Source organism: Dipodomys merriami, unplaced genomic scaffold (genome assembly GCF_024711535.1).
Source record: "Dipodomys merriami isolate MVZ:Mamm:240054 unplaced genomic scaffold, mDipMer1.0.p SCAF_10, whole genome shotgun sequence".
In the NCBI taxonomy this organism is placed as follows: domain Eukaryota; kingdom Metazoa; phylum Chordata; class Mammalia; order Rodentia; family Heteromyidae; genus Dipodomys; species Dipodomys merriami.
This window is the reverse complement of record NW_027202271.1, coordinates 21,775,247-21,791,405: the sequence shown is the minus strand read 5'-3', so window position 1 is coordinate 21,791,405 and position 16,159 is coordinate 21,775,247. Positions and strand designations below refer to the sequence as shown.

The 16,159-nt window shown below is 45.7% G+C and overlaps 1 protein-coding gene across 1 annotated transcript; it reads right to left on the bottom strand.

Moving 5' to 3' along the window:
- Positions 1-365: 365 nt before the first annotated feature.
- On the bottom strand, positions 366-16,159 carry Pip4k2c (phosphatidylinositol-5-phosphate 4-kinase type 2 gamma). The gene is made up of 10 exons (XM_069987489.1): positions 15,911-16,159; positions 13,334-13,431; positions 11,726-11,822; positions 11,174-11,317; positions 4,361-4,507; positions 4,131-4,169; positions 3,308-3,421; positions 2,669-2,936; positions 2,398-2,501; positions 366-2,223 (listed from the first exon to the last, which is right to left on the bottom strand). The coding sequence occupies exons 1-10, from the start codon at positions 16,082-16,084 to the stop codon at positions 2,143-2,145; spliced, it is 1,266 nt and encodes a 421-aa protein (XP_069843590.1). The 5' UTR covers positions 16,085-16,159; the 3' UTR covers positions 366-2,142.

The window sequence follows — 16,159 nt, the reverse complement described above, 5'->3', positions numbered from 1 at the left end:
CCTGGGGGAGGTGAGTGCATCATCCTACTATCTGGCCCCCACCACTACTGAATTCACACAAAATCAAACCATTTTTTGTTTGGAGATAGGGTCACAACTTTGTAACCCAAGATGCCATTTAACTGCCAATCCTGCTGCTGCTTCCTGAGTGCTGGATTTATAGGCATGTACGACCAAAACCTGGCTTAATGCTTTCTGTTCTTATGTCTACTCCTCACTACTATTTAAATCCACAACCATCTTAAGACATCTACATCCTAAGTTAGGGGTCCAGGACTCTGAAGACCAGAATTCCTGTTGGCCCCTCTAAGCACAGGATTCCCCAGAAAAGTATGTAAGAAAAAAAAAAGGCATTTATGTGAAGGAAACTGAATAATTTATTTTTTGTATTGTGATAAATGGGGGCAAATACACAAGATCTGCTTTTATTAATAAAACAGAAACAATAAATGAAGTTGACAATACTGCCCATGATATATTAGCCTCATGGTCAGAGAACCCGGTTCTAGAGAAATGGCTGCTGGTGTCACAGAGCTTTATTGCATTCAACAATGGGGTGGGGAGGGAGGAGAAGGGAGATGATGGGAATAGAAAAGATCCAGCAGGCCCCTGACAGGAAGATATTGCAGGGGCTCCACCTGATCAGGATCCCTCTTCCTACTTCCTTTGGAGCAGAGATGAAGAGAGAGCATCTTCCTATGGCCCTCATGAAGTCTTGTGAGACCAGAGAGTCTGACCAGATAGAAAACAAAGCAGCACTGCATCTCCACTGGCCAGCTTTATGGGAAAAAAGCGTGGAAGCATCAGAGTAATGGGGGGAGGGGAGTAAAAATAGGTATCTTAAGCCCTAAAGGCATTGGGAAGGAGAAGAGGACAATCTATTTCATCTCAAGAGTCCTCTGCACTGAGAAGATCATGCATCAACTCAGCTATCTTTGGAGGGGGGCCGGGTGATTTGAGTTATGGCTCTGACTCCTCTCTGGGGGTGGAGAGTGAAGATGACAAAGAAGGCCATCTGTCCCCTGGGAGACACAGTAACAGTAGAGGATGGGACAGAAGAGAACAGCATGATAGCAGTTCGGGGGGAAAGGGTTTGGGAAAGAAGTGTGCTGGGTGGGCACACCCAGGTGATGATGAGGTTCCCACACGCTAGACCTCTGTTCTCTTGAAATTACCAGAACTGACTCAGGTAGGGATAGTCCCTTCTGCCAGAAATAATCTTGGGGATGGCTAGACAGGAGGAAGAAATTTAACATGGGGAATGAACCTTCATTCCACCATCCAAAACTGTCCATGTCCCCACTGAAAGGTTCCAGCCCCAGCAAGGGTACTAGGGTCTGGGAAGCATAGTAGTCGGGCACCTTTACCCAGGCTCGAACACTTCTGGCTCTCTCTCTGAACTCCTGTGCCAGAAGCGCAGCTTGGTGGAAGTGGGATGGGAGACAAGATGGGAGAGTAGTCAGTTGATCCTTGACACAGACCATTGCCAATTCCCTGCGTCGTCACAGTAGTCTCAGGTCCCTCCTCTTGACGTGTCAGCCTGCTGACCACTCTCTACCTCACCTATATATATGTTGAATGGTCCAATTTGTGTGCATGCCTGCACCCACATCTTAGTAACCTCAAAGTCCTCCATCCTAGAGCCTACCAGGAGGGAGGCATGACTCAGTGAGTTCTAGAAAGTCACCAGCAACATTCCAACACTCTTAGTTCATCCCACACAGCAAAGCATCCAGAACAGTTGCTTGAGCTGGTCCATTGTCCAGTCCTCTGGGAGTCCTGAAGATAGCAAACAAACCCCTGCCCCCAGCTCCTCCTATTTTATAGAAACAATAGGAGATTTTACAAAGATCAAGGCACTTGGGAGAGAGTTAGTAGTAAAACTCTAATGAAGCAAGAGGGCATGGTGGGGAGAGGGAGAGAGGCAGAAAAGTAAAAAGGGAGAGAAAGGACAATATTTCTGAGAGCCAGGAAGAGCCTATTCAACAAGATGGAGTTATCTGTATGGAAGGAGCCTGCAGCCTGAATTTAGCAGAGGAGAAAAAGTAGTAGTAACGGCCATAATACCCACAGTTCCCCCAAGCCTCTCAGAACCCTGCCACCTTGACCATAAAGCAGCAATCATCACGGTTAGGTGGGCTCTTAGGCAAAGATGTTGGTAATAAAATCCAGGAATCGCTTAGCATACTGCTCAGGATGGACAGTAGAAATCTCTGCTCCTGCCTGTGAAAGGAAGTACAGAACAAGGTCAGGCACTCCAGTACCCTTCCTATTCCCTCCCCTGCTATCCATTTTGCCCATTTCTCTCCTTCTGCCACCCCATTGCTCTGACACAGGGGCTCTCTCTTCCCAGGGAATAGTAGAGACAGGACAGGATAAGCCTTGGGGAATTCTCACCCCATGCTTGACAGTTTTGGCTGCATGAGCTGCTTTCTTCTTGGCATCATATTGTGTCAGGATGTCAATGAGGCCCATGAAATACACTTCCTTTTGGGGGGCTCCTGGGGAGTGAAACCAACCATGAAGAGTAGGTATAGTCCCAATTCCTCTTCCCCAGGAACCAGTGAGTTTTGTTTGGAAAAGCTAAGCAGTCTCTCCACCCACCACCTAGTTTCTGACCCCTAAAGGCATTTTCCCCTTCATCTTTGGAATATCCAAGCTCTCTTACCCTCTGCACTCCGGATGGCGTAGACATCTATGAAAGACTCAAACTCTCCAGGGCCCAGTGGTCTGTGGGAATGGATGTAGCCTCCGATACCCTCAGGAGAGGTGCCATAGGAACCCACCAGAGAAGGAGGTCCAGCCAGATTACAATCCCCATCCCATTCTGAGTCATCCTCCCGTGGAAGCCCCTCCTCTTCTGGCTCAGAGCCCCGGATGATGTCGTGGATGCCTAGCAGAAGGCTGTAGTCCATTATCTTCAGCTGTACTAGAAACTGAGAACCATTGACAAAATCATACACCCCAGCTCTCCCTCCCTACTCTCAGGTACCACCCCTTATGTCTACCCTTGAATTTCTGGTCTCTCCAGAAGAGAAAGAAAGTATAAAAAATGAGGTGTTGTGATATACTCTTCCCTATAGTACTGCAATGCACTGGGATCTAAGTTTACCCTGTGCTCATTTCAGCCTCTTAGGAGTCACCACCAGAGGTTTTTCCTGTCTCATACTCAACCCGCCCCTCCCCCTCCCCCATGCAGAAGACCTAAAGAATAAGGGGATGGAGCTCCTTCCAATTGTGAATGGAGAGATAATCAGAAAAGACAAATAAAACAAAACAAGGCATTTCCAAGCATTGCAGTCATCACCTCCACATCTCGCTTTAGCTTCTCCAGAAATACTTTCTTTTCCTCTTCACCAATATACACTTTCTGATTCTTGTTGAGGAAGTCCATGTCCTTGAGGGTGGGTAATTCTTTAACCTAGAGTAGAGAAAGGGGTGCTTGGGAATATATTCCTTCTTCAAGGTCTCAATGGAGAACCTTGCCTCTTGCCCAGGGCTCTATCTCAATGGTCGTAGAAAGAGATCAGTCTTTGTCAGTCATGGGGGCTGAACTCTGGGCCTGGGCACTGTCCCTCAGCTCTTCAGCTCAAGGTTAGCGTTCTACCACTTGAGCCACATAGCCACTTCTGGCTTTTTTCTGCTTATGTGGTACTGAGAAATCGAACCCAGGGCCTCATGCATGCAAGGCAAGCACTCTACCACTGAGCCAACTTCCCAGCCCCAAGAGATCAGTCTTATAGTCACTCTGCTTGGCTCCACACTGAAGCTTGCCTAGACTCAGTCATGAAGCTGAAACCCACATTACATCCCACTGCTTTCCACTCAGTTTTCAGTCAACAACCTTCATGCAGACTTTTCTTCCTTCTTCAGCAAAAATAGCTGCCTGAATATAAAGGACCCAGAATGGGAAGTCGAGGGTTGATCACTTTGCTATATGGCCTGCATCTCCACCCACCCTAAATCCCACTGCCCCTTCCGCCCATTCTTAGATCAGCAGAAATTTTCAGTAGTTTAAGATGAAATGAACAGCAAGTGAGTCTTACCCATTATGAGAATGAACTCTTTTTCCTAAGATCCCTTTTATCCATCCCCTACTCCCCCACCCTATCACCTAAAATGAGAATCACCTTTTCCTTATCGCTGGCTTCCCGGGACACTAGAGAACCCTGTGGAGAGACCCAAAGACCAAGTCAGCAGAAGTGGCTAAAAGAATAGGCAGAACTCAGTTCCTATGATCAATACTCAAAACCCAGAGCCTTCTTTCTATTGAAAGGAACTGTCCTTGCCCTCCCAGGCCCATTCCTATTCACAGGCTTTCAGCAGTCTCTCCTTAAACCCAATCTATCCTGTTTCTTACCTTGAGATCATACTTTCTGTGCACAGGAAGCCTGTGGCTAAACATATTACGCATCACGAGCATGTAGCTATCTTCATTCTCCACACTGACTCGGTACATCCCCAGGAACTGGGGCAGTAGTGTATTGCCATGGCACTTCACAATGTACTAGAAAAGAAAGGAGGAATAAGAACAGGCTGAGCAGCAGATAGACAAACAGCCCAGGGATGGGAATCCAAATTCTACCATTCTGCGGTGAAGCAGAAAACTTCGAGTAGCTCATAACTGCAATCCTAGCTACTCAGGAGTTTGAGACCTAGAAGACCAAGGTTCAAAGCCAGTCTGGACAGAAAAGTGTTCCAGACTCTATCTCCAATTAATCAGCAAAATATCAGAGTGGAGGCATGGTTCAAGTGATAAAGCACCAGCCCTGAGCAAAGAAGCTGAGTAAGATAGCAAGGCCTTGAGTTCATGCTCCAAAATTGGCACCAAAAAAAAAAAAAAAACTGGTAGAAATTTCTTATTGATGTTCCTAGTTATCTGCAGCTTCTGGAGCCCTATCTTCTCTGATTTCTTGCATTTCTATAATGTCTTTAAATTTTAAAGTGCTTTCTCACAGTTAGGCAAGGTGGCTCTCATTTATAATCCTAACTACTCAAGAAGACAAGAGGGAGGATTGTAGCTCCAGGCCAGCCCAGGCCAGGAAATGTTTGTAAGACCCCATCTGAATCAATAAAAAGCTAGGCATGATAGCACGAACCTGTAATCCCAGGTACTCAGGAAGCATAAATAGGAGGATCAGGGTTCAGGCCGTCCTGGGCAAAAAGTAAGAGCCTATTAGAAAAATGAAAGTAGCCAGGTACAGTAGCTCAAGCCTGTAATCCTAGCTACTTGGGAGGTAGAGATCAGGAGAATCACAGATCAAGGCCAGTTCACGCAAAAAGAAGTTTACAAAGTCTCTCTTACTCAATGGTTGGGTAAAGTGCACATGCCTGTTATCCCAGCTACAGAAGCACGATGGCTGGATACAGTGGGGCAGGCCTGTTGTTCATCCCCAGTGACACAGGGAAGCATAAATAGAAGGATAACAGCCCAGGCCAGCCTAATTATAAATCAAGACCATGAAGATAACCAATGAAAACAGGAGACTATAGGCATGGCTCAAGCTGTTCAACTTCAGTCTAGCAAGCCTGAGGCCCAGAGTTTAGCACCAGCACTGCCAGAAAATAACAATTTAAAGTAAGTGCCAGGCACTAGTGTCTTGCACCTGTAATCATAACTACTCAGGTGACTGGAATCTGAGGGTCATGGTTCAAAGCCAGCCTGGACAGAAAAGCCTATGAGATTATCTCCAGTTAATCATCAAAAAGCTGGAAGTAGAACTGTGGCTCAAGAGCACTAGCCTTGAGCAAAAAAGCTCAGGGACAGTGCCCAGGCTCTGAGTTCAAACCCTAGCACTGGCACATACACACACAAAAAAATAAATAAAATGGTGAAAGCAGGGGGCTGGGAAGGTGGCTCAGTGGTAGAGCGCTTGCCTTGCATGCATGAGACCCTGGGTTCGATTCCTCAGCACCACATAAGCAGAAAGAAAAAAAGCAGGAAGTGGCGCTGTGGCTCAAGTGGTAGAACGCTAGCCTTGAGCTGAAGAGCTGAGGGACAGCACCCAGGCCCAGAGTTCAGGCCCACAACCGGACCCAAAAAACAAACAAACAAACAAAAACAGTGAAAGCAAAAAGGGCTGGATAAGTGGTAGAGTGCCTGGTAAGCAAGCCCAAGAGCCTGAGTTCAAACCAAATACCAAGCTGGGCATGTGGCTTAGTGGTAGAGTGCTTGCCAAGCATGCATGAAGCCCCGGGTTTGATTTAATCAGTACTACATAACCAGAAAAAGCAGGAAGTGGTGCTGTGGCTCAAGTGGTAGAGCACTAGCCTTGAGCACACAGCGGCTCAGGTACAGACCCTGAGTTCAAGCCTCAGGACTGGCACACACAAAAAAAATGTACCACACAAAAAAAGTGCCTATTCTAATTTCACTGTTATCATTTTTTAAGATGATGAAGGTAGGCCGGGCGCTGGTGGCTCACGCCTGTAATCCTAGCTACTCAGGAGGCTGAGATCTGAGGATCATGATTCAAAGCCAGCCCGGGCAGGAGAGACCGTGAGACTCCTATCTCCAATAAACCACCAGAAAACCGGAAGTGGCGCTGTAGCTCAAGTGGTAGAGCACTCGCCTTGAGCTGAAGAGCTGAGGGACAGTGCCCAGGCCCAGAGTTCAAGCTCCACGACCGACAAAAAAAAAAAAAAAAAAAAGATGATGAAGGTAGTATTATTACCCTCATTTTATGCCCTTTTTGTTATGCAAGTGGTCCCATTTGTCAGTAACATGATTTTACTAGTCTAGTATTTCTTGGTGGGTTAGATTCCTGTAATAAAAACGCCTGCAAGATGGCTTGCAATTTGGAGGCAGGTATGGTGGTACATGCCTATAACCTCAGCTACTTAGAAGAAAAGGCAGGAGGAGCTTGAGTTCAAAGCCAATGCAAGCAAAGGTAATCTTAATACCTTGTCTAAAAACACAAGGACTGAGGCATAGCTCAAGTGGTAAGGCTTAATCCTTAGTTCTTCTGGGGGGAAAAAAAAAAGATGACTTGCAATTTGTATTCTTAAATAATTCCTCATTCAGGTATGGTGGCACATGCCTAGCACAGCACTCTGGAGGCAGAAGGAGCATGAGTTTGAGCTCAGTCTGGGCTACACAACAAGTTCCTGGCAAGTCTGGGACATATAGTGAAACCTTGCCTTAAAAAATTCAAAAAAGCTGGGCATTGGTAGCTCATGCCTGTAATTCTAACTACTCAGGAGGCTGAGATCTCAGCATAGAGGTTCAAAAGCTAGCCTGGGCGGGAAAGGCCTTGAAACTCTTACTTCTAACTCTTATCTCTAACTATCAGAAATAGAGCTGTGGCTCAAAGTGGTAGAGCACTAGCCTGGAGCAAAATGAGCTCAGGAAAGCACCCAGGCCCTGACACACACACACACACACACACACACACACACACACACACACACACACACACACACACACACACACACACACACACACACACACACACACACACACACACACACACACACACACGCCAGTGGCTCATGCCTGTAATCCAAAGAAGAGGAGCTCAGGAAAGCACCCAGGCCCTGAGCTACACACACACACACACACACACACACACACACACACACACACACACACACACAGGCCCTGAGCTACACACACACACACACACACACACACACACACACACACACACACACACACACACAAATGCGCCAGTGGCTCATGCCTGTAATCCAAAGGAGCAAAAGGAGCTCAGGAAAGCACCCAGGCCCTGAGCTACACACACACACACACACACACACACACACACACACACACACACACACACACACACACACACACACACGCTCTGAGGCTACACACACACACACACACACAGAGACTCTGAGCTACACACACACACACACACACACACACACACACACACTAGCCAGTGGCTCATGCCTGTAATCCAAAGGTGCAAGAGGAACTCAGGAAAGCACCCAGGCCCTGGCCACACACACACACACACACACACACACACACGCGCGCGCGCGCGCGCCAGTGACTCATGCCTGTAATCCAAAGGAGCAAAAGATGCTCAGGAAAGCACCCAGGCCCTGATACACACACACACACACACACACACACACACACACGTGCCAGTGGCTCATGCCTGTAATCCAAAGGAGCAAGAGGAGCTCAGGAAAGCACCCAGGCCCTGAGCTACACACACACACACACACACACACACACACACACACACACACACACACACACACACACACACACACACACACACACACACACACACACACACACACACACACACACAGAGGCCCTGAGCTACACACACACACACACACGCCAGTGGCTCATGCCTGTAATCCTAGCTAGTCAGGAGGCTGAGATGTGAGGATCCAAGCCAGCCCAGGCAAGAAAAGTTCGTGAAACTATTATCTACAATAAACTACCAAAAATCCAGAAATGGAGCTGTGACTAAGTGGGATAGCATTAACTATGAGTAAAAGCAGTTCAGGGCAACACCAGGCCCTGAGTTCAAGCCCCAGAACCAGCACAAAAAAACCCCAATTACCCAAATTACTATATTAGCGATAAAGATGTAGCTCAGTGGTATACCCTAACCTAGAATGCATGAGACTCTGGGGTTAATCCCCAGCACCACAAAAACAAAAAATCTACCACTTTCTCTCTCCTTGTGTGTCTGTGTGTGTCTTGGTACTGGAGCTTGAACTCATGGCCTGCTGTCCCTCAGGGTTGGCACTCTACCACTTGAGCCATAGCTCCACTTCTGGAATTTGCTAGTTAAATGAAGAGTCTCAGAGACTTTCTGTCCAGGCTGGTGTTGAATCATGATCCTCAGATCTCAGCCTACTAAGTAGTCAGGACTGCAGGTACAAGCCACTGGTCCCTGGCTCCAGTTCCTCTTTTAAGGCTTACTATTTCTTTCTGTTGCTGCCCATTTCTCCTCAAAGCTAGCTTTTTAAGAAAAACCATCAGTAAATAATCAATCCATTTCCTATCTCTCATCCATACCTCACCTCATCATTGAAATCAGATTTGTGTCCTTATTTTGCCTCTGAAATCCCTCCCAAATCCTTTAACTGTCAAATCTAATAGACAGTCTAGTCATTATCCTATTTCAACCATGTGGCACTTAATCCTGCTGAACAGACTCTCCTTAAAATGCTCTTAGCTGAGCACAGGTGGTAAAGTGCCAGCTGTGAGCAAGTACAAGCTCCTTAGTTCAAGCACTGATACTGGCATAAAAACAAACAAAACAACACAACAGGGGAAAGAAAAAAACATTTATTCTTAGCTCCCATCACAGTACCTTGGTAATTCATTCAAGGCCTAAAACTTCACTGTATCCAAATTAGAACTATCTTCCTCAAAAAACAAAACCCCACTCTTCTTTCTGTTTCACCACTGTTGTAAATGGTGGCTCCTTTCCTTTAACTTCCACAATCATTCCTAAGTTTTCCTTTCTGCGCCCACTGCCATCATTAGGCCTTAATCACTCTCACCTAGGCTATTAAAATCACTCACTATTCCCTTCTACAACCCATTCTTTCAAGAAGCTGTCCCAAAGAGATACATACACACACGGGTACACACACATTCACTACGTAACTTTCCTGCAAACAACCTTCAGGAAAAATGCCAAACTTCTCTGTGTAGCTTAGAAGCTCCTTTACAATGTAGCTTCTATTTTTCCACAATACCATGTTGCAGCCACACTGAATATCCTGTGGTTCCTTGATCAAACTTTCTCATGGCTCCATGCCTTTACAAGTGCTATTTTTCTTTGCCTAGAATGTTCCTTTTCTCCTTGCCAATAGTTAACCTCTACTAGTCACTCAAGAATTCATCCTGAGATGAGGATGCCACTCAGTGGTATAGTGCATGCTTAGCAAGTAAGAAGCCTTGAGTGTTGATTCCCAGCAACACACACACACTCTCTCTCTCTCTCTCGGAAGAATAATTTTTTTATAAAAAAAGATCAACTTCTATGATTCCACCTCCAAGAAACTCTTCAAAAGTCTCCCAAATACTCCTCTTTGCCCATATGATTTAGGATGATACCTTCTCTGTATCCCTACAGCATTCTGGTTTTTTGTTGTTGTTGTTTTTTGTCAGTCATGGAGCTTGAACTCTGGGCCTGGGCACTGTTCCTCAGCTCTTCAGCTTAAGGCTAGTGCTCTACCATTTGAGCCACAGCACCACTTCCAGCTTTTTCTGTTTATGTGGTGCTGAGAAATCAAACCCAGGACCTCGTGCATGTGAGGCAAGCACTCTACCACTGAGCCAGCTTCCCAGCCCCCCTAGAGCATTCTGTATATACTACTGCATACATCTTCTTGTGTGCTAATGCTGGTTTACTGCCAGTCTAAACCAAGAGATCCTCAAGAGCCATAACCATCCCATTCACCTATTTCTCTACTGCTTAATACTAATGACAGCCATTAAATGTTTGCCAACTAAGCCAATTCATTTTAGAGGGTTTGTTTTGCTTTTATTGGGGAGGGATGGGCAAGTAGGTAGGATCTTGCTATATACCCCAGGCTGGTCATGAATTTACAATCCTCCTTCTTTATAGTCTCCCAAGTGCTGGGATTACACACATACACCACCATGCCTTACTTATCTGTCTTCCATTTATTCCTTATTCATTGATTTTGGTGAGAACTTTCTTTAGTTGAAAGACATCTCAGGAAGAATGCTTTTATCACCAAAACATTCCATATACTCTACATTCTAAGTTCAGATGATCAGACAGAAAAGCTTCATTAGTCCTATATAGGGCTAGCTGTAACAATGGATTCTCCCTTGCAAGTTATCTTAATTATGCCTTTGTGCCCGTTTTCTTCTTTCTGCAATTATTACTCCTATCTGCAGTGTAGCTGATGTTAATGCTTCCTCTAATTCTGACTTAATCTACACTTTATATTTTGCTACACATGTGCCCTTTATGTATAAATCCACAATGATTTTAGTAAGTACCAAATGGAAAGTGACCAATCAAATTCTTCTGTTAGACACAAATAAGTGTGCAGAGGCCTCCCTTTTCTCTCTGAAATGCCTAGTTTTTTTAAAAAGACAAAACATGATATTGTTTCTGGAAGGAGAAAATAGATTGTAGGGAGAGAAAAAGTCTCTTTGGGGGTTCTAGCAGCTGAGCTATGGAGAGGAAAGAATGAGTCTGAGAGGACTGACCTGGTGGTAGTTGGACAGGTTACTATGCATGTCAGCAATGTCCTCACTGGATACTTCCTTGATGACCAGAGTCCGGTCATAGGAGATAAGGAATCGGCCATCACTGCCTTCACTTTCACTTGGGGGGCTTCGGGTAAGGGATACCTGGAGACAAATAACAGGCTAGAAGCTCTTTTCCTATCTCCTTTTATAGAAGTACAAGTAATAGGATAATGACAAACCAAATGTCTCTGAAGGTGGATGAGGATGAGGAAGGTGGGGGATGAGATTGAGCAGGGCTTCGTAATTGGGGTCCACATACAAACGGAATGAAACACAACGCAAAATTCTTGGGGTCCCCATACAAACTGAATGAAACATAATGCAAAATTCCTAATGTATCTTTATCTTCTCAAGGACAGCTTTGTTAGCTTCGTTAGATTTTTTAAGATGCTGTGAACTCAGAGGGATAATGAATCATATTTGCTTTAGCTTTCACTTCTCCAAACATGATTACCCCAAAGGACTCCTAAATTGCCAAGGTCTACCCCTCACCCCATAATAGACCCATACCAAGTAATCCTGGTCATCAATGCCAAATCGATCACGGAGGTTCCTGAAGACTTGGGGACAATACTCTTTAAACTTGAAATGACTGGGCAGATTTTCTCTGAAATACAAGTTTTTAAAGCAAGACAACAAAGTAACAGTTTCATTTTACATTTATATGAGGCTTGACAGTTTATAAAGCACCTTTATACTTCCTACCTCATTTGCTTCCCATAAAGCTCTGTGAGGTACTTTAAAACGTACTGTTTCCATTTTAGAGAAGGCTAAATTATGTCTCAGTGTAATTAGGTAACCTGCCTGCCACACAGCTGATTATGTACAGCAAGGTTCTCCTGTCCATGCAAACTGCAGCATTTCTCAAATCTCAAGCCAGTTGGAGACATTCAAAAGTTGGCAATAGCTGGGCACTGTGATTTAAGCCCATAATCCTACTTAGGAGGCTGGGATCACAGTTTGAAGCCAGTCACGGCAGGAAAGTCTGTGAGACTCTTATCTCCAATTAACCACCAAAAAGTTGGAAATGGAGCTGTGGCTCAAGTGGTAGAGCATTCACTTTGAGCAAAAAAGGTCAGGGACAGCCCCCAGGCCCTGAGTTCAAGCCAAGAATCATCTCTCTTTCTCTTTCTCATTCTCTCTCTCTCTCTCTCTCTCTCTCTCTCTCTCTCTCACACACACACACACACACACACACACAGAAGTGACAATAGTTACCACTGTTTTGAATGGCATCTTCTGAAATAGCAGGTCTTAGAGTATTCCAGTATTTCTTTCAGGGCATCCCTACCAGAAGCTAATGGCAATGGCATCTAAACATATCTACTTGAGGAACTGCCAGACTAGAGGAGAGAAAATTAGCACATATAGCAGTATGACAATATCAGAAATTATTTCAATGCTGTCTTTATACAAAACTGAATTTATGCATTAGGAAGGATGTTAAACCATACAACTTCTAAGTTAGGTTCCTAAATCTAAAATCTTCAGTTTAATCTTTTTTTTTTTTTTTTTTTTTTAGGTGAGAGACTGGGAATTGAACTCAGTATCTAATGCTTTGGCTCACTAGCTATTACTCTACCAATGGAGCCAACTTCTTAACTTTTTTTTCATCAGTCATGGGTTTGAACTCTGGGTCTGGGCACTGTCTGGGCTCTTCAGCTCAAAGCTAGTGCTCTACCACTTTGAGCCACAGTGCCACTTCTGGTTTTCTGGTAGTTTATTGGAGATAAGAGACTCAGGGACCTTCCTGCTCGGGATGGCTATGAACTGTGATCCTCAGATCTCAGCCCCCTGAATAGCTAGGATTACAGGCTTGAGCCACTGGCAACCAGCTACTCTTAATTTTTTTTGGGGGGGGGGGGAGGGAGCCGGTCCTAGGGCTTGAACTCAGGGCTTGGGAACTGTCCCTGAGCTTCTTTTGCTCAAGGCTAGTATTCTACCACTTGAGCCATAGGGCCATCTCCGGCTTTTTCTGTGTATGTGTTACTGAGGAATCAAATCCAGGGTTTCATGCATGCTAGGCAAGCACTCTACCACTAAGCCAAATTTCCAGCCCTATCCTTAACTTTTAATTCTTTTTTCCCCCCCTAGGGAAGGGCAAGGATCCTCACTTACCTATGGAAAAGGTGATTGTTGACCTTGATCTTGGAGCTGGCCTTAAAGTCATCTGGCAGCAGCATCACTGGGGGAGGCACCTGGCTGAGCTCATTTATCTAACAATCCAAAATATGGAGAGGCAGTAAGTAAGGGTGTGGAAGCCTTCTTATATATTGTGTCTGGGCAGGAGTCAGGAAAGCACAATTCAAACCCCATTTCTTTAAAATCACTAGCTATGCATATGTTTGAAGTCAAAGGATGTTAGATAATCTCTAACCCCTTCTGCTTCCCAAGGAGGACTGCTGTAAGCAATCCTCACACTCCACACACTCCCACTCCCATGGAACTTCATGCTCTCAACAGTCACTTATATTAGGCAAGCCCTGTAAGCAACTCAGATTATTTTTAAAGCTGTGAGAAATTCTAAAAAGAAAAAAAAAAAAAGCAACTTCCGCAGGATTAAGACAAAGGTACACACTCAACTAAAAAGCAGGCATTTTCAAAGTGCCCTGAAGAGTTAATGGGACTCAGAGGGGGGTCAACAGCAGCAAGAAGAATAAAATGTCTTTCACCGTAAGAGGTTTCTCCTTACTAAAAGGATAGTCTTCACAAACTACTACGACCCAGTTCTCTGCAGAGATGTCCATCTGTTTGGGTTTAAAGTAAAGGAGGAACAGCTGACCTCAGAGGGAATGCAGACCATCAAAGAGTAAGAGCTCAATAGGTGTCTGTTCCCTAAAGTCAAACCTGTCCACAGCCCAAAAGGTGCAGGCATCACATGCTCACCTCAGACATCATGACCTACAGCATGCTAATTCAAGGTAGAAAAGGGGCTCCTATGCTTAGGAATCCCAATAAGATGTGCTTCCCTCTTGATGTTGCTACAGCACCCCTGAACTATCCCTAACAGTATATATGCCCATGACTCTGATCACCAATTTATGCAAATTGTCCCCCCCCACACACACACAAGATCGTGAATTCTTCAAAAGCTAAGACCTAATCACTGACATCTGAGAGATGCACAATGTTTGGCACACAATAGTCCTGTTTATTAAATAAATAAGTGAAAAATCTTGCCTATCTTTATCATTAAATAAAAATTATGAACTGCAGTCTAACCTAAATCTCACAGGCTGCAGTGCATGAAACTCCTCCTGTTCTCAGCAGAAAAGGAGGACAGAACATGTTCCTCCAGGAAAAAAAAAAAAGCCACTTGAGATTCCTAGCCTGAAATTCAGCAGAGCTTTTCCTACCCCCTCCACACCACCTGCTAAGCAAGCTGAATCATCACTAGGGCATATGTTCAAAGAATTTCTCCATTCCAGACACTTGAAGTCAATATGTGTTGGCTGGAGGATGGTATACTCAAGCTAAAGCATCCATATCTAACAAACTGAGGCAGGTTTTAAATGTTAATTCCCCCAATACTTACCAAAGGGACACCCCTCCCCCCCTTAGCTTCCAACAAGGATGGATGAGTCACCTGGAAGGTACATATGGAGAGGCAGCCCTACTTCCAACAGCCTTACCCACACCAATATCTTAGACTGGAGATTCACTACAAGATATTACCACTCCACTGTAAATGCAAAGTCAGCCAATAGACCCCAAATCACACTCTAATCGACAAATTAAGAATTCGACAAAAAAAACCCTACTTTCTTCATCCCTTCCACTTCCATTAGTTTGCCATGACTGTAACAATTCAAGGAAGTTGATTATTAAAATATTCCCTGTCACATTCAAAATCCCTGCATCCCTCCCACTCCAGATGTGAAGGGGTGGGAAGGATGATTGTGCTTCTTCCACTAGAGTCATCCTTAGAAAAAGAGGTCTCCTCCTTGGCCTCTTCTTGACTCCAAGGCCATTTGGAAGCAGTGTCCCTTGGGATCAGAGCTCCTCAATCTTCTCTCTGCTCATACTAAACATCACCACTCAAGCCAACAAGGGGGATGCAGTTAAGACCAAAGGCATGTAAGCATGAAGATCTGAGTGAGTTCAACCTTTAGGCTTATGGTTGGGTAGCTTCTCAGAATGCTGTACCTCTGGAGAGGAAAGAAGGGGCAAGCAGAATTAGAAAGTCCAAGAAGCCTGGAGCTTCCCCCAGACAAAGCCAAGACTCCACAGTCAAGGACTGAGGCTAAAAAAACAAGGTGGAAAGTGAACAATCCCTTCCACCCACCCCAAACCCCTCACGTACACACTCTCTCATGTGGGCCTTCACCAACCCCGAAGAGAGCCATCCCTCCCCACCCTGAGCTGAAGTATGAACTCGACCAGTCTCCATAGCCTGAGGCTGAGGCTGGTCCTGGCAGGAAGGAGTCAAGGAACCGAGAGCTGGGTTTCAGAGGGCAGGGAAGGTACAAGTCTAGGGGAGGCGGAACTGGGTAGAGGGAGAGAAAAGTTACAACTGGAGATCGTCTGGGGACGACCTTCCTCTCTGGGGATTGGTGGGCAGGGACCAAGACAGCTCGGAAGGTGGGGGTGACAGCGCGAGGGCTTTGGGATGTGGGAACCTGGGATCAGTGACGCTACCGTGCACCGGAGCGGAGGGTTTGGGGCAGGGCTCCAGGGGCCGGGGCCGGTTCTCACCGAGTGGGCTACGCCCCACAGGAACACGCCCACCAGCGGGTCGGCCGCCCGGAACACCTTCACCTTCTGCTGCACGAAATGCTTCTTCTTGGTTTTGGAGGCGAAGCCAAATCCTGGGCCGGAGCTCCCTGTTGCCGATGGTGCGGTGGTTGGCGGGACCGAAGAGGACGCCATAGTCTCCCGCGCACCGGATCGAGTGGAAGCGGGAGCCGGCTGCGATCCAGGCGCCCGACCCCGGAAGCGGTGCTC

Excerpts from the sequence above, each read along its gene's own strand:
- Pip4k2c (XM_069987489.1), bottom strand. The coding sequence starts at position 16,084 with ATGGCGTCCTCTTCGGTCCCGCCAACCACCGCACCATCGGCAACAGGG. Across the intron at positions 13,432-15,910 it reads TGTGGGGCGTAGCCCACTCG|ATAAATGAGCTCAGCCAGGT; the intron begins GTGAGAACCGGC and ends TTGGATTGTTAG. Across the intron at positions 3,422-4,130 it reads AAGCCAGCGATAAGGAAAAG|GTTAAAGAATTACCCACCCT; the intron begins GTGATTCTCATT and ends TCTCTACTCTAG.